This window comes from Mirounga leonina, unplaced genomic scaffold (assembly GCF_011800145.1).
Source record: "Mirounga leonina isolate KUSES-001 unplaced genomic scaffold, KU_Mleo_1.0 Mir_151, whole genome shotgun sequence".
NCBI classification, from domain to species: Eukaryota; Metazoa; Chordata; class Mammalia; order Carnivora; family Phocidae; genus Mirounga; species Mirounga leonina.
The window spans coordinates 42,488,407-42,514,524 of record NW_023270377.1 but is presented as its reverse complement, the minus strand read 5'-3'; the positions used below and the strand labels follow the sequence as shown (position 1 = coordinate 42,514,524).

Below are 26,118 nucleotides of genomic sequence, written 5' to 3'. Positions count from 1 at the left end.
TACCATCACAAATACCAGTAGAAATGGACACAAACCCACCCTTTGGCACACCTTCTATAGGAATTTGATTTTGCACTTCAAATTATTTTACCTGGGCGGGTGACTCCAAATCTGTGGCTCTCTCCCCACCCTGGTAGGCGTTTAATAAGGATGTGCCTAAAGCAAATATGCTGGCCAGGGGGTCAGCCAGAGGGGGTATGACACCTCTTATTAGATGCAGGACCTCAGGCAACTCACTTCCCTATCAAAGGTGTGGTTGTTAAGACTGGATGAACTAGTACAGAGCACGGAGCAGGCGATTAATAAATTCATGCTAACAAATCCAGAATCCATATCATCTTCTCACAAAACCCGTAACCAACGCAAGGAGGGACATGATAATCCCCCAATCACCGGGCTCAAATTCCAATGTTATGCGGACTCCTTCCTGCAGTCCCAAGACCTCCTGCCTCTGCTTCCAACACTACTTCCCAGTCGAGCCTCCTGCTGTACGCAGTTGGACCACATCACTGTCTTGCCCAAAATTGCTACAGTTTGCCCATTCCTAGGCTCTTTGCACCCTGACCCTATCTTCATCCATTAACAAAGCAAACCAGTCACCAAATTACCTACAGTGTCTTGGCCATGCCCAGCATTTCTGCTCCGCTCCAGCTATCACTCACCCTTGAAAACAGCCTCCCTACGAATTTCCACCTCTCTAAATCCTACCGTAATTCAAAGGTAGATACAAATGCCCTTCTTCCATAAAGCTGTCTAGCACTTACCCAGAGACAATTAAGCTTTCTTTGACTTGTGCCTCACAGCATTCTGTACCTTTATGACAGCATCAGTTCCATATAAAGCTCTAGGATTTCTCCCCTGCAGGATGTAAGTTTCAGAGCTGCCAGGACCATGTCTTCTTCTTTTTTTTTTTTTTTTTTAAACAGAACAAAACAAAACATCTTCGGTATATTACACAGTGTCCTGCACATAGTATGTACTCAATTAAGTTTATTGAATTGAAATCTAGTATATTTCATATTGAATTAGAAAGTAAAGGGCAAACCCTTTGTGCTCCACCAAGTTTGGGTTCTGCATCCTCATTAAGCAGCAGCTGCATACTGGATTGTGCTGGAGGCTCAAGTCTTATTTCTGTCCCATAAAAATAACAAAATAACCTCTCCAACCTATACATACAACACTCAAAGCACAGTCAAACACACACACACACACACACACACACACATCACCCAAACTCCTCAGTATTAGTCACAATTTTTTTTAAAAGACTAATAGCATTTGGGGGTTTGCAGGAACTTTTATATTCCAGGAAGACATCAAGCTCCTTCCTCTTTAAACATAGATGCAGAATTAAGATTCCAAAATTATGCACTCATTCATTCGTCTTCATGAACAAGTACTGACCTGTCACCTTGTGTCCCACCGAGGGGCTAAGGATTCAACCCAAGCCGCAGCTATACACGTGAGATGCCAAGACTGCTGAGTTTGCATGCACAGGGTGTGAGCGTCTAACCTAGACAGCTCTCCAAGGATGGCACAAAGCAAACGAAAACTTTTCTGTGAAAAGAAGAAAAGGTGACTGTGGTGAAAGTGGGTGGGAAGGAAGGAAAAGTGGGGGGTAAAAGAGGAGATGTAGTGTTTTATGGGCGAAAATTCTACTTCACAAGATTTCTTTACTGCTAGAGCAGGGGCAATCGAGTCATCACCAAGAAGGACGCTTAAGAGTATTCCGGGATGACCGATTCGCCTGCAAAGCCCGCCCTCGCCAGGCCCCGACGGCGCGGTCCTGGCACATCCCACACCACCCGCACCCGGAAACTCAGGCCCACTCACTCTGCGCGCGGGGTCGGACAGCGGCGGGCGGAGGCGCTGCGGTGCTGCCTTTCCCGGGTTCCCGCACCCGGTCGGCCTCTGCTGGGTCTGGGGCCTGACGGACGTCGTCCCCGGTGCGGCGGAACCCTCCGCAGACTCTGTGGAGAAAAACGAAAGTACCAGCTGGGAGAAAAGACAGCTCCCGGCGCCCCGCCTCCTTCCGCCTCCGCCAATCACCGGGCGGCTGCCGCGCGCGGCCAATCGGACGTGGCTGTTCCGCAGAGGCGCTGCCTCCCCCCCCGCTCCGGGGGACCGCTGCACGGCCAACCCTCTGAGTCCTTCCTTGCTTTGCGCAGGGCCCCGCGGGGGGTGACATGAAGCTTGGCTCTGTGTTGCAACTTGGTCGGTTGGCGGTTACCTCTAGACATTATAGACAACAACTAAAAGGAAGTCTGTGTTTGCAGAGGCCCAAACTTGGAGACCCTTGCATTAAACCCGTATCTGTGAACCGAAGGCAGAAGACAGAGGTGGGCATTAAACTCTAAGCTAAATTCAGCAGCTCATCTGCTTGTTGCTAAACCCAGGGGACCGTTTTTTCTGCGCTCACCTTACCTGACCGCTCAGAAACGTTTGGCACAGTTGACGCCTCCATTTCTCAATACTTCTTCCTTGTCCATGAAACAACATCCTGCTTGTTTCTTCCCACCTCTACGGCACTCTTTATCTCCGCTTCACTCCACGACCAAACTGTTTAACGTTAAAGGTTGTCAGCGTCCAGATGTTGGTCAGTTTTACCCACATTTCTCACGCTGTCCTGTGATGACCTCACCCAGAGCTTCAGTTTCTTTCTAGATATGAAGGGCTTCTACATGTGTGTCCTGTCCACACCTGTGTATCCTGTCCACAACTCTCCTCTATGTTGTACACCTGCAAGTGTATAGTCGTCACTTGACATTCCACTTGGATGTCTGATAAGTTCTGCAAACTAGTTATATTCAGAACGAACTCATCATCTTTCTCCTCAAACCTGCCCTTTTCCCCTAGAATTGGCATATGTCAGAGAGCTAGGAGTCATTTTTGATATTGCCTTCTCCCTCAACCCTCACATCTGGTCCTCAAGCCTTGTTGATTCTTCTTGCTAAATATTCCTCAAGTCTCATCAACTTCTCTCCATCTCTTATACCAGCCCCACTTTTTTCTCATTTGGATTATTGCAGTAGAGTCCCAAATGGCTGCCTCACTTAAGCTCTTCATTGCCCCCTTTTTAAAAAAGTTTATTTTTTTAACTGATCTCTACACCCAAAGTGGGGCTTGAACTCACAGTCCTGAGATCAAGAGTTGCATGCCCTACCAACTGAGGCAGCCAGGTACCCTGCCTTTAATTCCCTTTTAATCCATTCTCCATGCAACAGTTTGAGTGATTTTTTTTTTTTTTAATTTCAAAGCAGATCATGTGTTTGCCAACTTGAAAATCCCATGATGGCTTTTACAGAATTCAAATTTCTTAATATAGCTTACAAAGCCTTGGTTCCCCTATCTCTTTCTCTAATCCTATCTTGTGCCACTCTTTCCTTTCCATACTTCAGCATTTTTGGTTTTTGAATATGCCAAGCTCTTTCCCCAAACTCAGGACCTTCTTATCAGCAGTTCTCCATTTGGAAAGCCCCTTGGAGCAACATCCCCTTTCCCCAACCTCTTTTCTGGCTAACTCATCTTTTATGTCTCAGCTAAAAACTCAGCTTAAGTGGCACTCCCCCAGGTAGACATCCCAGAGGCCAGCCTAGATTCAATCTTATTGGAATGTATGCCCATAAGATAAATTGGCTCCTTCAAGTAGATGGAACTTGAATCAAGCCTTGAATAATAAGGCAGCCTTCAGTAGGAAAGGGATCTAAATAATTTCCCACAGATATGCTTATATGTGTTTCTATTACAATTTTCTCTTCCCACATCTATACGCTCCTTCTTCTCACATATTCACCCTTACAAAGCCAGTACTGATCTGTGATAGGAATGACCCTTGGTACCAAAGTAGCTGCCTTCTGTAAGAAGAGATACCAGGCCACTATAAAATACCTTTCCCCTCCCACTCACCTGCATTAAGGGCCCAGACAATGTTTGAGAAAATCTGACTCTAAGAAGAGTCAGAACTTGTTATCAAGTTCCATGGATGCCTCCTTCCCTATGTCTTTAGCCTCCTTCATTTTACCATCATTGACCATACTCTACTGTTGCTCTCATCACTTCAGAACTGGAATGCTACAATAGAGACCAGATAGACTACCTTCTTCCATCCCTTTCCTCTCCACTGTATTTGCCAAATTAATTTCTCTAAAACTTTAACCACATTGATACACTCAGTCCCTGCTCAAGAGCCTTGACAGCTCTCATTGCATTTATGATAAAAACAAATTCTGTCTGCTAGTCTGGATCCTCCACAGAATGTCATCACCTTTCTTCCCTTTGCATTTGTCTCCCATTGTCCCATTACCCAACTAAACTCTATCTTTAATTCCGCCCCCATCCCCAGGCTTTTAATTTTTCTGTTTCTGTCCCTTTGCTCATACCATTGGCAAGTATTGCACATACCAAATGGCATGCCCTGCCCCTTACTCACTTTACTTATCAAATCTTGACCCAACTTTTAAAACTAAGTCCAAATCCTATATTCTCTTTCTGGAACCACCTCATCCTGTGGTGATTAATCTTGTCTCTGAAATAATATGATGCACGAGTGTCTCCATTTATGTCAACAAGCACCACACACTCCCTATATGATGGTTTGTGAAGTGTCTAAGCCTTACTCCCTCCGAGATTCTAAGTTCCAGGAGGGCAAGCTTATGTATTTTGTAAGTGTGACTAACATACTGACTGCTGAAAAAGCAACCCAATAAAAAACCAAAACCGAACGAAAGAGATCCAGAAGTGAAAAGCCCAACCGTGTGAAGCCCCCCTTAGAACAGCCAGCCGAGGGACCTGTGTCTCTATACAAACAATGTCAGCATGGCAAAAGACACAAATCCGGAAAAAATAGCTGATACCATGTTTGGTAGATTGTATTATTTTTCCATTTGTTTCCTTCCCTTCCCACTCCTTGCCCTGGTTCACTCTGGCCCAACATGGAATAGAACAGACGTGAGGTACACTCAGGTATAACCAACCTGAGACTTTGAACGTTCTGTATGATCCACTTGTCCTCATGTGTTCCTTCTCCACACTAGGAGATGGAAGACTCAAGCAGCCCCGGCTCCTCCAGCCTGAGTCCTAGAAGCAGAGACACGTGGAGCCCCCCTCCAAACCTACCACCTGGGGCAGAACTGCTGCAGCCTACCCACACACCCATGAGTAAGAGGTGTTTGTTTGTGGTCAATGTTGGAAGGCCCTGAGATTGTTTTCTCCCCCCTGCTGAAATAGTTGACCAATTCACAGAGGACAGAATCAAAAGTCTAAAGTATATTAGTATATAGAATGTTGCTGTGCTGAAACCAACTAGATAAAACAACACAGTAAATGCAAAGACCTGTATTTGGGTTTTTTGTTTTTGTTTTTGTTTTTAAAAGGCAACGAATGACAGGGTACTCTTTGCTGCCAGTGCCCAGCTTGGGAATACTTTTCAACACTGTATCTGGTAACTCACTAGCAATCAATCAGAAATAGCAGGTAAGATGAAACTTACTACTTGGCACCCCCCATCTGGTGTTTATTTAAAGGAGAGTCAAGGATGGTGAGGAGTCTAGAAACCACATTTTATGGTGAGTAATTAAGAGCACTGGAGTAACTCATAAATACACATGATGTTATAGTGGAAAGATTCTTAGAAGCCATCCCACATCTCCTATTTGAAGCAAATTTATTTATTTATTTATTTATTTATTTATTTATTTATTTATTTATTTATTTTGGAGAAGTCATTGAGAAGACAGTATCATTCCTATTCTTCATTCATCCTTTCTTTGATTTCCACTCGGTTGTATGTATTTAATTATATATACAATAACTACAAATATACATATGAAGAATATAATGCAGCTTACAAACCACGGCAAAAAGATAGATATTATCAGTTCTATAATTCTCATTAGAAGAAATCGGGATCTCCTAGTAGATTGTTTTTAACAACGGCCACATTATTCCTTCCTTTTATTTACTCACTTTTGCAATGTGACTCTGTAGCTCCTTTTAGCAACAGGTGGGGACTATTTTCCCACCCCTTCAATCTGGGCTGGCTTGAGACTTGCTTTGACCAACATTATGCAGCAGATGTGATGTTGTGCCGTTCTGAGCCTAGGCCTCAAGGGGCCTTGTAATACTCCCCTCCACAAACCCTGCCCTGCCTCCGAGGCAAGTCAGCCTAGCCTGCGGCACAAGACAACACACAGAACACAACTGAATAGTGCCGCTCTCAGGGCTTAGGCCTCAGACCTGTGAGACAGCAAGATCAGAGACCTGACCCAGATGAGCAGAACTGCTCAGTCTACCATAGACTCACAGGCAATGATAAATGCTTGTTGTTTTATCCCCACTGAATTTTGAGGAGAGTTTGGTTTGTTGTGTGGCAACAGATCACTGATGCAGACCTTATGGAGGAAAGCAAAGCATCCAGCTACTGAATTGTAAAATGGAATTTCTCGCGTGGTGCAATACCATTGCCCTGCCCCCACCACGAATATTTTCCTTGGGGTCTCTCAGTCCCCCGCAGTACACTCTGCTGTGTTCTTAGGCACACACCCGGGAAAAACTTACTGCCTCTGTGTTCTGTCTTGATGGCCTTGGTCTGTTTCAAAATGGCAGCTACAAATTTTTCCAATATTGTAGCAATGTTGGTAACTTATATCCAATAGTAGGAATTACACCTAATCAGTGTAAGCCATGTTTGCTAATCTGTTAATACAACGGGGTTAAAATTAAGGATTTCTAAAATTCTCCGTAGTTCTCTGGATTTTTTATATTCATATGCCTAGAATATGAACGTTATGCTTTCGAAGACTAGTTATTGGAAAATATCCACGTATGAAATTAAATTAAAATGCAGGAAAGAAAACATTATCCTATTACTGTAAGAATATATAGAAATGTAAATACATGGAACACTCAGAAAGGGAAAGAGGGAGGGACGGAGGGAAAATACTTGAAAATGTTAGTTTCTGGGTGGTGGGTTGCTATATAATTTTCTTTTTCTTTTTTTTCCCACAAATGTCTATACTGAGCACACTTCAATTCAGAGTCCAAATACCCTTGCGAAGACCTGTTGAAGTCCCGTGCTTTCTGCACAGCAGCCCCTGCCTGCCCAGGATGCGGAACGCTGGGCGGCGCAGGTCGTCGGCTGCTTTGAAACGGTTCCAAAGCAGCCCCGCCGGCGTGCGGCGGGAGGGACGCGAATGCTCGGAAGAGCCGTCCCACGTGCTTTCGGGGAAACGGCCCTGGAGCGAGAAGGAGCAGAATTGGGAGGAAACCGAAAAGCGAAAGTAAGTTGCCTTGGGGAGCAGTACGCAGGCGCGGGCCCGGGGATTTTTCCCCACTGACTGGCCGCCAGCTCAGCGGCCCCCGCCCCCCAAGCCTCCCGGCGATGGGGTTGGGGGGGTTGGAGCCGGGAGGCAGGATGCGCACGCTAGCCGGGGACGGTGGACGCCTGCTCTGCGTCCTTCTAGCTGGCTAAGTCTGAGAGTAGTGGCCCAGGACAAGATGAAAGGCGCGGAGGCGGGTGCCCATTAACTTTGGAAGGAGGGAGGGGAATGTTTTCTAACTCCTTAAGGTGCTGGAAACCTTAACCATCCCACTCCCACCTTTTCGTCCTTCTCTTGGCCTGGAGGTCACCCTTTTCCCTCCCTCTTCTCCATCTCTACAGTCTGTACGCCTGCTAACTCAGATCCTTCTGTCTTTCAAGCTCTGACCCTCCCCCAGCTGGTGTGAAGGTGAAGGTGGAGGGCTGGCTGGTTCTTTTCAGGAATCCTTTTGCTGTATCTGCAAAAAGGTCTCTTCTTTTCCTCCTGGGATCTTCTTGCCCCCTGCTTTCTCCCCTAGGGCGATTATACCAGAGGGAGTTGGGGAGGAGAATAATGGAGGAGAATAGTTTTGTCACTGCACCATGATTTCAGAGGTTGACAGGCCCAGGAGAAATAGTTTGGGTCCTGGCTGCTATCTGTGACTTACTGAGGCACAGACTGAGTTTCTTGGGGTCAGCTCCATCACTAGCGAAGGATACTAGCTACTTAGGGTGACATAGTTACCAACCTAGGACTTACAGTGTGTGAAGGGATCCATCTTACTATAACCACAGCCTCCAGTCTCATGTGAGAGTGAGCGCCCATCCCCATGCCTGCTACAAACACCCCAGCAAGTGCTCTTTACATAATTTCCACAATGCAAATGGATGTTTATTTTCCCCTGTTTGAAGGACAGGACAGGCTATATAACTTGCAGGGCCCAGTGCTAAATGAAAATATGGAGTCCCTTATTCAAAACTTATAAGAATTTCAAGAAGGCAATAGTAGAGCGTTAAACCAAGCATGGAGTCCTTGTGAGTGCTGGCCCTGGGCAACTGCTCAGGTTGCACACTAATGAAGTTAGTGTGAAATTGAAGGAAAGGAGAGTTCTCCCATAGAAACCTTGTTACATATTTACTTAAAACAAATGAAAACTTAGATAATGAAGGAACAAAAATAATGACACCACTCTTTCCTATAGCACTTGCAATAAAATCCAGAGCCTTCAGCTTTCCCTATAGAGTCCTACATGATCTGGTCTTGCCCCTCTCTCCTACCCATGTTGTCTCAGTCCCTCCATGCCTCACCATGTTCCCCTCCCTGTGGCCTCCTTCTGTTCCTCAAGGACTCAAGATTCTGTCGGCCGGGTCTCATGTATGTACTGTTCTTTTAGTATGCTGTGTTCCTGGCTGTGTCCATGGACTTACTCCTTCTCATTCTTTAGGTCTCAGATCAAATATCTCTCCAGAGAGACCTTCACTGACCACTTCTTCCCGCTACTCTATATAGTCTTCATAGTACTTATTAAAGTTGTCATTTATTATTTGTCTGTTTTCATCTCTCCTCACAACAGGAGGGACTTTGTGCTGTGACATGAAAGAATTAGGCTAGTGCCCTGAGGCATATGTATGAATTACTGTCTCTCTTATATACCTAGAATGGCACTAGATACCATCCTTGGGACAACTAAGAAAATAGTCAAGCAAATCACTGTGTCTTATGGTTCAGATGGGAAACCCGAGTTGAGAAAGGCTGTCCCTGATACACAATCTCAATATTTTTTTAATGAGCACATCACACCATTGACCAATGCTGGAATCAGGAATCACAGGTGAATTCAACCATTCAGACCTCAACACTGGCTCTAGACCTATTGAGCTAGAATTGAGGGGAGGAGAATAAAGAGCATGTGTATTCTGAAAAATTCCCCAAAAGATTTGAATGAGAGCACCCTCCTCCACACCCTTTCCAACTTCTCCCCCATCTCCACCCTGTCTAGACAGCTTCCAGGCTTCTTCCCATTAGCAGCGTTCTGTGAAGCATCTAAGTGAATGACTTTCAAGCCTCATGTAAGAGAGTGTTGTGTAGGGCTTTTACCCGGGGTAGGAGTATAAAGGCGGTGAGTTTAATAAAGGCAAAGGGAAATTTCAAGAGCACTTGGTTTATCTGTGCACGGGCAGATGTCTGGGATGTTGGGCACATAGAAGATATCTAAATAAAAGAGAAGTTAGAATGAGCTAACAATCAGACAATCTAATCCAGAGCATTTCTACAGAGTCTGGAAATTATGAGTAGGATGAAGTAGAGGGAAGCAATAACGGGCATGTTTGGGTTAATCAATTTGCATGTAATATTAGTGACTATTCCATAATTTTAGAATTTGGAGGATTGTAAAGAGAATTCTAGCTTAGTCTTGCAGGCAGAAAGGAACTAATTACTGTCTTCTATGTACTCAAATATTAAATTACTAAGGGGCAGACTGCTAGATTTTAGGGCTAGAACTGTGAACAAAGTCTTCTTGGTCCCTGTACGTACAGAGCTCTCTTAGAGTCTAATGAAGAAGACAGCTGATATACCTTTACAACAAAGGTGGTAGGAATGGTGCTGGGGCATCTAGAGCATCTGGAGGAGGCGTGAAGTGACCTGAGTCATACAGGTGTGCACGGGGTGGGGGGGGTGGCAGAAGGTTTTCTAGAACCTGAAGGATGTGTAAACGTTATCCAGGTGGCAGGGTGGATAGGATGGGGTTGGAGAACTGAGAGGATGCAGTGGAGGGAAGGGGGAGGGAACCCGGGCCATCAAAGAAACTGAAAGTAGTTCAGTCTTGTGTGTGTATGTTTTGCAGGGTGAAAAGCCATTGTTGGGGGAGATGATGAGATAGGAGTTGAGGACTAGGAAGGGACTAAATAATGTATGACTTCAGAAAGATCTGTTGAGAATTATGGTCATCATCCAGTTCTGGGATTCTTAAATTTTGTGCCATGGGCCCCTTTGTCAATCTGATGAAACCTATTAACTCCAAAGAGTAATGCTTTTAGTTGAATAAAATAAAATACATGAGATTAAATAGAAAACCAACTACACTGAAATGCAGATATCAAAATATTGAAAACAACTTTGTGACATAGTGATGTAAGTGCTTCTTTGTTATTGGCATTAAATAAGATCTAGCAGCAAGTCTGACGAATGCGATTTCAAAATTGTGCTTAGCATAAGCAATAGTTTGAGGTAATTGTAACAACTGTAATGTGACAAAAATGTGTGGGTCATGGTTTGTTGCCTTTATTCCTAATTGAAAGAAATTCTAAGTTTCAATTACAAGTCTGTGAAAATAGACTGATGTTTGCCATCCAAACTCACGAACCTCCAGATTTCTATCCATACATGCCAGGTAAGAACTGCTAATCCAGAGCACCAGAAGCCATATGAAAATTATAAGCAGGGGGTAAAATGATGTGATTTATTTAAAATAGAGCCCTCTGTGTATGTAAGAAGCCGCATAGAATTGTTTGTTGTATTTACTCTAGATATGCCGCAGAGCATGTCCTTCATCATGTTTTTATAGTGTCCTCTTTGAGGACTCTGGTGGAAATGTTCTATGTCTTAGAGTGGTGGTTACACAACTGTATGGGTTTGTCAGAAAAGGGTGAATTTTATTATGTGTATATTATACTTCCTCTAGCCAGACTTTTAAAAATGTAAGCAGTCAGGGGCGCCTGGGTGGTTCAGTCAGTTAAGCGGCCGACTTTTGGTTTCGGTTCAGGTCATGATCTCCCGGGTCCTGGGATAGAGCCATACTCAGTGGGAGTCTGCTTGACGCTTCTCTCCCTCTGCCCCTCTTCCATTCATGCACACACTCTCTCTCTCTCTCTCAAATAAATAAATCTTTAAAAAAATGCAAGCCATCAAATCAATTAACGCTCATGGTCAATTTGAAAAAAGAAAATTATTTGTCAGAATTTGGAGTGTGTGCACAGGCACTTTACTAAGTCTGGACTACAGTTATCTACTAGAGTATAGCAGTAATTGGTTTGACCTCTAATTCTGTTCCTTCTTCTGCAGGGAGCTCTTGGGCCTCCTGAACATGTGAGGTACAGAAAAATCCCTTGGATTTGCCAGAAGCATACTCATTCCTTATGGGTTTGGGGGGCCTTCCTTGCTGCCTTAAGATTTGAGGAAGTCCACTGGAAGCTGCCTTCTTTCAACATTTATTCCAGATAAAGGCACTGATACTCAGTACAGTTGGGTCAAAGTGAGTCGTTGTGAAAAAGAATTTGACAAGGGATTAGTAAAATGGACATCTGTGATTGGTCTGGGATGGGTGGGGGAGGAGTGAAAATGTGATTAATATTTTAAAAATAAATCTACATTTTATTTCATTAAATGCTACTTATTTGCTGCCAGTTGTAAGAAAAAAAAATATTCCGGGGGAGGATTCGGTAGAAATTTGGTGATCTAAATGCCCTTCCCATTCACTGTACTTCATCTCATGTGGCACACCTTAGCCTCAACTAAACAGGTATCTCCAGGAATCCTCTGACAAAATCCCATTACTCTTACAAAGATGATTTCTAGAATGCAAGACTCACACTCTTGGGAAGTAACTCTATACTGTAATCAAGAACTTGGTTTTGATTTTCTGAATCTAAGTGCAAATAGCCACTTGCTGAACTCTTCTTCTTACTATATGGCCTCTGTGTCTGTTAGAGAGAGCAAACTACATATGTCCTTGTATCGTCTGCCCTCAAATAACGATAATGGTTGAGATCACATATGAAACCTCGGCATTCTGCTACCAGGCTCCATATTGAGATGTTTTTAAACATTTTGCTGAGTAAGAGTGCATCATACTTTTAATACATTCCAGGGAGTGAAAAGCTTCTGCAACCTTCTTTGGCTTCTAAATCCAATTGTTTATTTCCTGATAGTAGATTACCTCTTTAAAGATAAAACAATAATAATAATTTTATAATTCAAAATATCAATCAAGATATAACTTTAAACCAGGTTTATGATTATTTCCTCTACTTTTGTTGCCAATTGATATATTTGAATTGCAGAAAATTGGGCATGTGGAGGAGAGACTGGGAGACTGCCCCTCAAGTTAGCCTGGTGGTCCTCCATCCAACAGACACGGGAAGGGGTGCCTGGGTGACTCCGTCGGTGAAGTGCTTGCCTTCGGCTCAGGTCATGATCTCAGGGTCCTGACATTGAGCCCCACGTCGGGCTCTCTGCTCAGTGGGGGGTCTGCTTCTCCCTCTCCGTCTTGCTCTCTCTCTCAAATAAATAAAATCTGAAAAAAAGAGTACTATCAGGAGCTTGCTCTCTCTCTCAAATAAATAAAATCTGAAAAAAAAAGTACTATCAGGAATAAGTGAACTGGCCTTGGTATAGGTACAGAGTTGGAAGAACAATATAGGATCCAGTTGGGCACATGTGAATGGGTATAAAGGATGCGATTGGTAAGATGGAATCTCTCTGAGAAAGAAGGTTATATTAAAACCTTTTTCTCTTTGAAATCTTTTCCATTAAACATTAACTTCTCTCTGTATGGCTTGCCTCAGGGACAGAAGAGGGGTGGAAGAAGTTAGAGAGGGGTCCTCCAGAGGGATCTATCTGGTATCTAGGGTGATGGCTTTTACCTTCTAGAACTCAGGACATAAGCTTATTTGGCTTTTCTCTAAGGTCTTCTTGCTGGCCTTTGAGTGATGTAGGTGTGACTATGTCATTCGTAACCTATTCTGAAATCTTAACACTTAATCCTTCTAGAGCCCAAATCATAAGTAACATGTGAGAAACAAAATAAAAAATGAAACAAAGACAAAAGGGTCTTTTGTTAATGTTATATTAACACTGGTTTCTTAAAGTGTCTTATCTTGTAAGTTTATCTGAAGCTTTGGTTTTTAGCATTTCAGTCAGGACATTCCCAATTGGTGGTGTCAGGCGAGTGAGAGGAGAGCTTCAGACTTCAACCATTTCCTGGAAACTGGTATATACAAAGCTGAAGAAATAAGATAGGATTGTTGGCAAAGATCAGTCTTTAAGCTTTTTCATTTGCTTCCTTCTTTTGAGTGTCAAGAATTTATCTTGTCATTCAGCAGAATATGGAGACTTCATCTAAAATTGGAAAATGAAAATGACTTTTGAGGAAACTATTGGTTTTTGCAAATAAGTCATCATTTTTAAGGTAAACACCCTTTTGTCTACTAAATACTTCACAATCTTTCTACCAATTAACTAGTAAGCATTCACAAAATTCATCCCATAAAAATGTAATGAGGAAATGAGTGCAAAATGTAGCAAAAGTTCTCTTATAACTAAATGATTTAAGACAACTAACATTGGAACAAGACTGTGGGTTTTCCCATCCCTGGAAATCTTTAAGAGGACTAAAACTCACTTGGTTTATAACCTGCGTAGAGGAGCAAAATTTGCCACCCTAAAATGTGTCTTTTTAGCATGTGGATTATTTTAGGCTGAGTATTTTTAAGAAACAAAAAGCTCAGGAAGAAACTTTCACCTTCCCCTTAACTGTCTAAAAGAATTTAGAGAAACTGGCTCCAGGAAGGGAGTTATCACCATAGATAACTATAGTATAATATGAATTAGGTGTGGTAGACAGGGAGGAACTTAACAAAATTTTTGTTAAAATTCTTCTCTGTGCCCCATTGTTTCTGTATGCCCTAGCAAACATTTGCTTATGAAATATTTACTCTTTTCATCTTCCTGTGAATTGTCTTCAATCCCTTTGAAGTCCCAGATCCCAGCCCCTTCTCCTTAGCTCAGAATGGCATATAAGCCTCAATTGCTTGTCTGTGGGCCTCATATTCTTATGGCCCCCCTGTTAGTACTTTATTAGTAATTATTTGATTTTCTTTTATTAATCCATCTCATGTCAATTTAATTCTTTGATAGCCAAAGGAACCTAAGGGTAAAGTAAAAATTTTCGTCCCCAACACCCAACATCAAATTTCTTGGGGCTCAGGGTCCCTCCAAGATTCTGTTATTCTCATATGTTCATCTGAATGTAAACTGGATAACTTGATGGTATTGAGGAATAATAATAGATAGGATGCATCCTAAATCACATTATTGCATTTAAGATTGTGATTAAGTTCTCAGAGAAGTATTATTATGCTGCTACTGACTATAATTCATGTACTACTTGAAGAAGCTCCTGGGACAGGACTAATAATGCAAGTAAAAATTAAGAAAAATTGGAATTTGTGGTTCTTGAACTAAAATAAATATTGAACTAGGTTTATAAATAGTGACTAATATATGTTGTCTACTAAGGTGGGAGAGCGGTGGGGAGTGGTGCGGCCAATGGCAGAAGTAGGGACAAAGTGTACATGAGTGAGGAAGAGGAATACTTTGCCCTTTGATGGCTTTTGATGGAAAGAACTTAAAGCAGTTCAAATGAGTGAAGGTGTCTGTTTTCAGTGCCCCTATCAGTGACCCACAGGAACATACAGACACACCCAGTGTGATGCTCATGGATTTGGTCCAACAAAAGTGTTTTCTCACTTCTCAGGCAGAACTTCAGCCCCTTTGATTAACAGGTGCCACATTTGCTTCATTAGGAGTGCCCTTGACCAGCAATGGAAAAGAAAGGGAACATACTGCAGTTTCAATTGTTGTGGGACTCAGGTTTTCTCTCAGCACCGCATATACGCTTGGAGACATGGGAAGAAGATCTGATGGAGAATGTGGCTCAGTTGAATCACTTCGGCTTAAAGAGATAACAAGGTGCATGTTGAAAAGGATTAAAAATAATAGCTTCTGGTGACACTGTCAGGAACTCACTTCTAGGGCTTCCTCTATTTGTTTCACTGAGATGCCTAATTCATTGTTTGAAATCAGAGCATTCAGCGTACTCTGGAACATACAGCATATAAAAAGGCAACTTTATAATTCCAGTCATGGTAGACTATGGTGCTTCCTGAAGACTAGCTTTGGGTATTAAAGCAAATGGGACATTGAGCATTAAAATGCTTTATTGTCAGGTATATGTACTTGGCTCTATCCGAGTAGAAATGCTTTTTTTAAAAAAAAGATAAATTCAGTAAGAGATATTTTACATGTGGCTAAGGTTACTTACATTGTTGAAATGGGTATAAAAACAGATGGAACATAACCTTTGTCCCCCCTTTCTGTTGGTCTTGAAACTGGAAAAGAAAGGCAGGAAAAAATGTTATCAATATTATTGATAAATTTTTTTAAAGTCTAGACAAATATAAGTAATGTTAAAAAGAAGAGTGGTATTGGGCGCCTGGGTGGCTCAGTCGATTGGGCGTCTGCCTTTGGCTCGGGTCATGATCCTGGAGTCCTGGGATCGAGTCCCGCATCGGGCTCCCTGCTCGGTGGGGAGCCTGCTTCTCCCTCTGACCCTCCCCCCCTCATGCTCTCTCTGTCTCTCATTCTGTCTCTATCTCTCAAATAAGTAAAAATCTTAAAAAAAAAAAAAAAGAAGAGCAGTATTATGATTGTTTAGTGACTCACAAAGATTTTTAGTTGAATAGATGGAACAGTATTTTAGGTGAACATAAAATGTGCAAGAAGAGCAAAACAGATCTCTTGGCAGGCCTAATCTGACTTTACATATTATTGTCTCCAAAATGCATGAGAAAAAGTGGGAGGCAACTATATTACCTGTCTTCAAAGTTATGTTCAAGTTTGATTATATTTGATTGATTTGTGTATTGCGGGATTTCTAGTAACTCAGCAGGGTAGCAGCAACTCAGCATCTGTGGGTGACAATTGTAGGCTATTCCAAAAGATGGTGCTCATAGATTTAGTTGCTATAGATGAACATTTTAATGGATTGTATACACTTTCATCAGAGACACAGAATGGTTAACTTAGATTACAATTGTAGAGCTAATTTTATTTATATTCTTTCGTGTATTTAACAAATATTTACCAAATGCTTCTTTTGGCCAGGTGTGATTTTAGCCCCTTAGGATACAACCAGGAAAGGCAGGCATGTCAAGACTAGTTATTGGAAGGCCAGCAGGTGGGGAATGAAGCACTGACCCCTTAGCCCCTCCCTGGCAAGTAAACTACCCAAGCTGAGTTGTGAGACTACAGTAAGGTAAAAAATATAAAGCTTATAAACCTCAGGCTTCTTTTGCAGAAAACAGACTCCCCTAACCCTTAACAGCTTTCTAATCATTACCTCCTCTTTCTTTTCCTCTCTCCCAGTCATAGACGTGAAGTCAGCACCACTTCTGTTTTAGGAAGGAGAAAGCCAAAGCTCTCCAGGCGGCTGGGAGAAGGCACATGGCCGTGTGAAGTCTGGTCACAGCTACCGATTACTAACTACTCTGCTGAAGTTGGACAGCCCAGCTGTTCCTCTTCAGGAACTGTTGACGCACTACTTCCTTTCTAAGGCTTTGACCTTCACATACCCCCTACGTCTTATGACAAAGTAAACATAAAAAGAGGAACTTCGTTTACTCCAATATGAGGTTATTTGCCAAAAGCTGAGGAAAACAAGCAAACAGAAAGGACCTAACCTTCGCAGGGCTGGGAGCTGTAGTGTTTACTGAAGGCTTTGTCTTTGGGAATGTCAGGATAAAGGTACTTCAGAGGGTTTTCGGGAATGTTTTCAGCCATAATAACCTTGTAGTCTCGAAGGATGTCGGCGAACGGCAGAGCAGACAACCGACCTTTATTGTAGGGTTCTACAGAGTGGAATCTCACTTCTCCTGGAAAAACAGAAAGGGTGGGTGGAGGGAGGTACATTCAGGTTCCTGCAGGCATTCTTGGGGGCCATTCTTCCTGCCCATGTCATCTTCATGTCACTGGCTATCAAGCAATGCCAGCCCTTTTCTGCAGAGTGGACGGCACAGAGTGCCATGTGACAGAGGACACCCACACAGGCTGTGAGAAAGTCATGAGCCTCTCTTCTGGGACAACTGTAACAACTATATTCAAACCCCCTGGACACATGAAAAACAGAACACCATGCTACACACGTCTGAAAACTGAAAGACCAATAACCAAACTCAGTACTACTTTCACAAGTATAAATCATGTACCATTTTCAGAATGGTCTACCCAGGTGAAAGTTATTCCTCCAAGGTGGCTTTCACTGAATCTTAACAAAAAGGTTCCAGGCATTTTATCCTTTAGCAAGAGGCGCTCCTTCTCTTTGCTAACAAAGCCCATGACATACCTAAAAATAGAACAATGCATAGTTTTACCTGATCAAACACTGTAATTTATTACATTTGTATTTATTTCATTCACAAAGAACAGACCTAAATTTGTTCTGAGTATAATAAAAAGTCAATGAAATACTCCTCTAAGATTAAAGTAAATATCAGTACTCTATGAAGAATGTAAGAAACTGAACTATTCCCCATCCCTCTATCACTAAACATGCTTGAAAGGAAAAAAACCAACAGCTTAAAAATAAGAACCTAATGAACTCATATGAAAAATATAGCCTGTAACTCACCCATCTATCCAAAGAGGAAGAATGTGTTTCTTAATTAGATCCAATATTGCTTCAAGCCAAGTCCAAAAGGTAAATGATTTACCAGGTAAGTGTTCCTATTGTAATAAACAAACATGTCAGGACAATGATTATTTTAATAGTTAATGTTGATACAATAATTCAAGTTCCATTTTTCAATGAAATACTCCCTTAAACTTTTTTTAAAAAATTATTTATTTTAGAGAGAGAGAAAGCAAGCAAGGGGGAGGGGCAAAGGGAGAGAGAAAATCCTGAAGCAGACTCCCCACTGAGCAGGGAGCCTGATACATGTGATGCAGGGCTCTATCCCAGGACCCTGAGATCATGACCTGAGCAGAAACCAAGAGTTGGCTGCCCAACTGACTGAGCCACCAGGGCGCCCCAAAATATTTCCTTTAAACAAGACAATAGTTTAGAGTTTAAAAAAAAAATAACTGCATCCAGGAAATCCTCAAAATCCCAGATTATGATATGGAGGCTTAAAAAGAAGCACTACTTAAAAATTATCTAAATGATATTCTTGCTCCCCTATTTGTACCTTGCAGAACTTGGCCCAGGTGAGATGACCATCACTGTAGCTAGACTGGACTAAAAGAAAAGAAAAGAATGAGATTTTTATGAAACAATTAGACTTTTCAATTTGGTGCTCAATTTAGATTTTACCCAGCCCCTTTCAAAAATTCCTTAAGCACCTGTTATAGGTTTGTAGTGTACTTAATGCTAGAAACAATAAAAATGTAAGATGTCATGAAATCTATTTTCTAAGAAAAAGTTCTTTTCAATGGAACTAAGATAACTTTAGAAAGAGGGTGAGTGTCTAGGGCCAGGCCCCCATGGATAGATAGGATATAAATTATCAGAGGAGAAGGAGGAGGAAACTAAACTCTATTAAGAATAATGTAAGATGAAGCATAGTGGACATGAACCCGGCTTATATAGGAGACAGCAAGAGCTGTCTAATGTTGGTAAATAAACGTAAAATAAATTTAAGTTAGATATGGCCAGATTACGAGGAGTCCTAATTAATATTATGAAAAGAATGAACTCGAGATCTATTAGGCAATAAGGAGGCACTGACTACTTTGACCCAGGGTGATGAAAGGGTACAAGAGTTTCTATCTAAATTTTTTTTTTTAAAGATTTTATTTATTTATTTGACAGAGAGAGACACAGCGAGAGAGGGAACACAAGCAGGGGGAGTGGGAGAGGGAGAAGCAGGCTCCCCGCAGAGCAGGGAGCCCGATGTGGGACTCGATCCCAGGACCGTGGGATCATGACCTGAGCTAAAGGCAGTCGCTTAACCAACTGAGCCACCCAGGCGCCCTCTATCTAAATTTTTGAGGAAATTATACTCATAAGGATAATCTGATAAAGATCTGAAAGGATATGGCTGCTATCTATACTACACATTTAAAAACTTTATTCACTCAACAAATATGCCTACCATTGCAGTTTATAAACTAAATAAGTTCAAAAACCATATTTACATTAACTAAATGTTTTAATATTCCCCAAATATCTGATTTATTTAAATACCTATTGATCAGATAGTAGGTCCAAGTGGCAACCCAGCATCACTTGCCAAATCACACATGATTTCACTACTGATGCTCAGATGCATCCGTGGCCCTACTTTAATTAGAACTGTACACAAACTCCATCTTAACTCTTTTTTGGTGCTAAGCATGTTCACCCTAGACTTGTCAAAATATAGATATCTTTTGAAATTCTTTTAGAAAAATCTTACACTATAGTCACTACAGGAAGTACCAATGAGTCTGTTTTGCAAACTTTAAAAATATTAGTCAAAACTGAAATTTTCTTGATATGGACAATCAAGTATTGCCTGGGTGGCTTTTAATTTCTATTAAATTTCCTGGTCCTGGAATCAGCTACTGTTGAGTTGGTTAATGACCATTGTGATATTAATATGAAAGTCAAAGCACCATTAAGGCTTCGCATTGCACTCAGTGGAAATGGCATAAAACACCCTGGAGACTGAAGAGCGGAATGGAAAGAAGGGGCTTTGGAACTGGACAGGCGTGGCTGGTGTCTTGGCTCTGCTGTGTACTAGCCATGCAGCCATGGCAAGTCACTTAACCTCTGAACTTAAGTATCCTCATCTATAAAGTGGATAGAGTAAGGAGTTATCCTTTCCTAAGAAAGATAACAGAACATTTAGCTCTGTGCCTGGCAATACAGTGGGTACTCAATAAATTGTGACTATCATTATTATTATTAATAGTAGTAATATCACCTGGTTCTTTAAAACGCTTGAGTACCCCAAACAGAGGCAAGTCTTCCACATCTACCCGCTCTCACCTGTAAGCTTCTCTGCTAACATATTGAGTTGATCTGAGTTAAGGCCACGGCCGACATAGGATGAAAACTGCCAGCTCATCACTTCCAGGAGTTGACTCAAAGTGGCAGATGGAGGATTATTAAAGAAAACTAAGTTCTGAAATAGAGTTGTAATGATGATATTCATTAATCACACTGAACACACTATAATTCAGTATATAAAATTCCAAACTCTTTAGGCCAATCTAAGTTAATACAGAATATTGTCTCATCTCTGTTGTGCATTTTAATTGACACTGGTTTTGTCTTTTCTTAAAGAGTTCCTTAATCCTTGAGTCTAATAGAATATATGGCTCCATCTTATCCTTGAAAGAATCATTGGGCACCTCTTAACTTTCCCTGGACTATGGGCTATCAATCAACTCATACAAGTACTTAATACTGTCCAACAAATCATTGGGCAAATATTCTTTTCTGAAATAATATTAATCTTAAGCAAATCTATATCAAGTTATTTAATTAGTTTATCATGGCTTGGTATAAGTTATACCTTGACCAAACAAAGAATCCCAAAGCACAAAAACAGATAAGTCTCAGGCTAAAGTAGGTGACCCTATAATGTGAATTCATAATTACCCTGAGTCCTGTTTTATGAACAGTAAAGTAGTCTTTTTCTTTTGATCTGGACAAGAGAATCTTCTGTATGACTAACTGCAAACAAGATTGCTTGTACCAGAAACTGGGTCAACAATAGTGAAAAAGTAGACTTCATCTCAGATTACTGGAAAGCAGAAGGTGTGAAAGCCAAGAAAGACGTCCTAAAGAGAGAAATAACTGAGTAATGTAGTGCAGTACAGGGAGAAGCATGAACTACGCTGGGCAGCAAGAAAAGGAACCAATCCAAGAAACTTCAGAAGGTGGGAATAAAAGAGGATACAGCATCCAACAAGGAGTGGGAGATAGGAGGGGGAGGAATGGAGAGAAAGAATTTCTAGAGAGGCAGTTTCCCCTGAACCAGAGAACTGTGTCTGGATAAATGACCAAAGGGCATAGAACCTAATCGAGGTCTGGGGGCTTGGGTTTTGAAGCAGAAGAGAGTGAAGAAGAGAAACCAGAGTTTGTTGTTATGCTGGACTCTGTAAGTAGGCTGTGCATCTGCATTGTAAGCTATGTATGATCTGCATTCCCACATTCCTCATCCAGGAGCAGAGCAGAGTCTGGGATGGTTAGTGGGACAGCTTTGGTGGCTTTCTTATAGAAGAAGGATGCTGAAGAAAGCTAAGTGCCACAGTGCTGTACTCAGAGGACAGAGAAGTGACCCATCTTTCTTCCTCCATCCTGAAGTTGAACGAAAAGCTCTGAATATTTGTAGCTCTTAATGGGGCATGACATGTAATTCCAGGAGGGTAGGCTCTTCTTGGCTTTAAAGACCAGATAAATTCTCTAGTGGGTCCTGCTCTCAGTGCAGCCTGAGAGGAAGCGACACTCCACGCACCCTCTGCAGCCTCCTCTCTAGAGTTAATCTGTTTCAGATGCCAGGGCACCGGAGGATGAGAAGGCATCAGGCTGAGTCATTTACCATATTGTTTCCTTATTGGGCACATTTTTTAAAAAGGGAAAGAACACTTGGAGCTAACTCATCATGTCTGTTCTTATTGCTAGAACCTAAGGTAAAAAAAAAAAAAATTCTTAAGAGTGAATATTTGCTTTGAATTAAGAAGAAATGTTATTTATATTTGACCTATTTTTTCTAGACCTCGGTGGTTTCCAGGACAACACAATGAGATTTTGTAAGAGGGAACAAGGCGAAGGGCTGACTCATCTTTTTTGCCACTCCCTTCCGTGGTTGTCTTTTAAGAAGAGCATCTGTTTGCTGCTAGCTTTGTAACTTGAGGCCAATTTTTGATCAATGTTTCAAATAACCACCAGATGGCATTAAAACCCAACTTGAGCCTAGAATGGATTAAATCTATAATCAACTGGAAAATTTGTAGTCAGAGGGCAGTTAGGCAAGATTGGTTGATATTCTAGGTCACTTATTTGGAAACGAATTTTCTACCTTTGTAGAAAAGTCTGTGTGGAGGTGTGACCAGAAGTAGTTGCGGAGGTAAACATAGCAGTTAGACGTTAAATTCTAGACCAAGAAGTTTCCCCACAGCCCAATTAACAGAGCCACAGGATGGGCCTAGAACTCTGTGATCCACATAGTTGGGAGCTGATCAGACCCTCAGAAGTAACAAATACCTGTCCGTCAGTTTTGCTAGCCAGAACTCTCCCAGCGTCCAAGTACATCAAAACATATCATTTTAAATATAACATGAGAGAGGGTTCATGCAACTAAATATATTGGAGTTCTGGAAGAAAACAACCCACAAAGACATGCCAAATTTCATATACATAGATATATGAATATATAGTCAAAATTCATACATATATCTTTTGATGCAGATGGGTGTTTTGACAATGAAACAAATCAAATAGAATTAAAGGAGGAGAAATAGGAATAGAGACCCTACCTGGGAATCATTGGTTGACACATTGTACCAAATGATGGATGCCCAAGCATTAGGTAACTGACTGACATTGGAAATCATCACCACAGGTAATGAGCTGGTCTGGTTTAAAAGAGAAAAAAAAGCACAGTTATTACAGGTAGTTGCACCTTGCACTGATTTGATACTTGATCCTGTCCCCTACAGGGCTATCTCAAGCCAGCTCTACTGCTTTAATCCTGGTGTTGACACTGCCCTGGTTACTAAAATGACTTGTGAAGGAAAGGGAACTTTCTGAGCATCTATGAATCAAGGAATAAGGATGAAAGAAGCCATAAAAACAGGAACCCTTTCAGAGTGCTTGGTCAGTTAGTTTCTCCAGTATCTTCCCTTGACATTATACAAATATTGATACTTACATCATATATAGCCCAAAATGCAACAAATTAGAGCTTGCATTGATTTTGCCACTGTTCTCTTACTAAGTTACTATAAAAAATTTAATTTTAAATTTATCTTGAAATGGACCAATATATTCAATTTATGATCTGACATCTAATTAATGTCAGTACTAGACATGGGCATTTTCACTGCAGAAGATGGAGAGGTAAGCAATGTTGGAGTACAAAGCTTTATGAGAAACAGCTGCCTGGTCTGCTGTGGAACTCAGCTTAGCAATATTTGTACTGTCATTTTCAACCTCATGGAATAAACAGGCTTTCACAGACTAGTGTGCAAAACCAATCAACTTACATTAGTCCCTTCTCAATAACAGTGGTTAGATTTCTACAGACAGTGAAATACCCAGCTTAATAGCTCATGGAAACAGAGGTATAGGAAAAAGAGACGAGGAAGGCATTTATGGAAAATTTTTACATATTTACACTTACTAAGATAAAAAAGGAAAAGCAGAACTCTAAAACAATACATCCCACAAATAAGATCATATTCGGGGTGTGTAAAACTGTGTTTGTTCCTTCATGCACCCATTCATTCATTTATTTAACCTATGTTGAGCATCTATTATGGGCCAGGCACTGAGTCACTGGTAATGGAGTGACAAAGTCATGATGCCCTGCCTTCAAGGGGCTCATAGTCAGTCATGTTCAATTTAATCCTCAAGATTGCTCTATTCCTTCTTTGAGTACAATAGTGACTGTTATAAGAGAATCAAAACAATGTATCATTAATGTTCCTATCATTTGTCTTTACTCATTACATTAGAAAAGCTTTCCTTCTGAGGGATTTTATGTACAAGTTAAATTTTTGAAAATATATCATTATGTGACATGGTTTAAGGATACTTATTTCTCTTTAGGCTTTCCACTAACTATTCATGACTCAGAAGTCTCAGAAAATGAACCAACAAACATGCAATCTGGGCAAGCAATTATTCAATAGATATCCAATTGATAATGCCCATGAGATCTTTTTTTTTTTTGCCCATGAGATCTTATCATTTATATTTAACCAGAATAGTATACATTCTAATAATAGAATGTTGACTAATTAGTAACTATCTGACATATTGGTTTTCTAAACTAAATTTTCTAAACAAAACTCTAAACAAAAATAAAAAATAGGGAATGTACTAAAACCTAGAAAAGACTCGGCTTTCATCTATAAATGCCAGCCAATGACTGAGTATATTATTAGTAAATAGTTGATTGACGCCTACCTCCAAATCTATGGTCAGGCCATAGAGGCAGATCTGTGTTTCAAAGGTTATAGAATGAAGCTCTTCAGTTACCATGTGACAGCCCTAGGAAGAAAGAAATCAATTGTTATCTTACAAATGCACTCCTACTACCTATTAGGCCTGCTTCTATAAAAATTAATAAAGTCTTAAAGTAAATGCCCCAAACATTCCCTATTATGGAACTTTCCCTCTTATTATTTAAAAAAAGTTATTTAGCATATATACAGAGTGAGAAATCTTATTTCCACAAACAGAATGATTTTAAGTCTCCCTAACAATGTAGTTTTTGACTTTTTTAAAATTCCAGCATATTTTCATCAGTTTAAATGCAGACAAATAATTCTTTATTTTTAATTTTAAAAAAATTAGTCCTTCTGGCTTACAAACTATTAATAAAAGCAATGCATATGTGTATAGATATAACAGAAACAAGTCAGTGTCATAATGAATTTGTTTAAAAAGTGAAAGGAAGTTGTTTTAAGAAGCAAAAAAAAAAAATTGTGCAACAGAATCAGAGGGCAATCAGTCCAAATTAGAGAAAGAGATGGAGAGTTCCTAGGGGGATGTTGCCAAGAAAAAAGAAAAAAAAAAACAAAAACAAAAAACTCAGATTGACCTGTTTGACCATATTGCAAGATGTTTTCAAGTTTCAGGGCACCTGGGTGGCACAGTCAGTTAAGCGTCTGACTCTTAGTTTCTGCTCAGGTCATGATCTTGGAGTTGTGAGTTCAAGCCCCACATCAAGCTCCGTGCTCAGCAGAGTCTGCTTGTCCCTCTCCCTCTGTTCCTCTCTGCCGTGCACTCTCTCTCTCTCAAATAAATGAATAAATAAATCTCTTAAAAAATCTTGTTAAAAAGAAAGAAGAAATTTTCAAGTTTTGAAGAAAAGTTTTGGGCTACATTAGTGATAAGTACATAAAATAAACTGATCGAATAAAATGAAATTAAGGCAACTTATAAATCCAGGGTAAATTGGAAGTAATACAAGAATGGAAATGCAATTATACTATGTTATATGGTTCAGCTGTTAATAATTTTCATATATTCATACTAATGTTAACACTGAATATACTGACTAAACCAAAATATGTTCTGTAATGATACTGTGAAGGTGGGGGAAATTTATATGTATAGAGAGCTGGTATAAAAGAGCCACAGTTTAATGTCTTATAAAAAGAATTCAGGGGGTGCCTGGGTGGCTCCGTCATTAAGCGTCTGCCTTTGGCTCAGGTCATGATCCCAGGGTCCTGGGATCGAGCCCCGCATCGGGCTCCCTGCTCGGCAGGAAACCTGCTTCTCCCTCTCCTTCTGCTGCTCCTCCGGCTTGTGCTCTCCCTCTCTCTCTGTCAAATAAATAAAATCTTAAAAAAAAAAAAATTCAGGAGTTAAATGTATAAACTTTTTTAAAAATCAAGAAATACTAGTATGATATTAGCATAATACTTTGACTCAAAAAATGATCACCTCTGGAAAGTAGGTTTGGTGTGGGAAGGAGTGGGACAGAAATTGCTGTTTTTCCCTAATGAAATCTTACAGCATCTTGCTATGTGCCCAGAACCAGCAGCATTGTCAACATCTAAAAGCTGGTTAGAAATACAAGATCTCTGGCCTCATCCCAAGCCAAGAATCAGAGTCTGCATTTTAACAAGAACTTTGGGTGGAATTTGTGAGACAGTGAGTGTCCATGTGCTATATCTACACTGTGTTTAGTCTCAAAAGAGATGTGGAAAATTTGGAGATGATGTAGAAGGATTAAACAATTTTATTTATTTATTTTATTTACTTACTTATTTACTTTATTTATTTATTTATTTATTTATTTATTTATTTATTTATTTATTTATTTAT

General features: G+C 40.8%; 2 protein-coding genes across 2 annotated transcripts in view; both read right to left on the bottom strand.

The window, feature by feature from the left end:
- STAT1 (signal transducer and activator of transcription 1) overlaps positions 1–1,960 on the bottom strand; it is a 36,730-nt gene extending 34,770 nt beyond the window's left edge. The window contains exons 1-2 of the mRNA XM_035007508.1: positions 1,834–1,960; positions 1,405–1,557 (exon numbers count right to left, since the gene is read on the bottom strand). The gene's annotated coding sequence lies outside the window, so the exon portion shown is untranslated. The remainder of the gene's footprint in view (positions 1–1,404; positions 1,558–1,833) is intronic.
- Positions 1,961–13,124: 11,164 nt separating this feature from the next.
- Positions 13,125–26,118, bottom strand: part of STAT4 (signal transducer and activator of transcription 4) — a 91,317-nt gene continuing 78,323 nt past the window's right edge. The window contains exons 15-24 of the mRNA XM_035007507.1: positions 24,250–24,333; positions 22,596–22,694; positions 20,101–20,236; positions 18,317–18,366; positions 17,761–17,855; positions 17,339–17,475; positions 16,814–17,005; positions 15,397–15,463; positions 14,919–15,027; positions 13,125–13,412 (exon numbers count right to left, since the gene is read on the bottom strand). Of these exons, the coding sequence (XP_034863398.1) occupies positions 13,386–13,412; positions 14,919–15,027; positions 15,397–15,463; positions 16,814–17,005; positions 17,339–17,475; positions 17,761–17,855; positions 18,317–18,366; positions 20,101–20,236; positions 22,596–22,694; positions 24,250–24,333 (996 nt within the window). The 3' untranslated portion in view covers positions 13,125–13,385. The remainder of the gene's footprint in view (positions 13,413–14,918; positions 15,028–15,396; positions 15,464–16,813; positions 17,006–17,338; positions 17,476–17,760; positions 17,856–18,316; positions 18,367–20,100; positions 20,237–22,595; positions 22,695–24,249; positions 24,334–26,118) is intronic.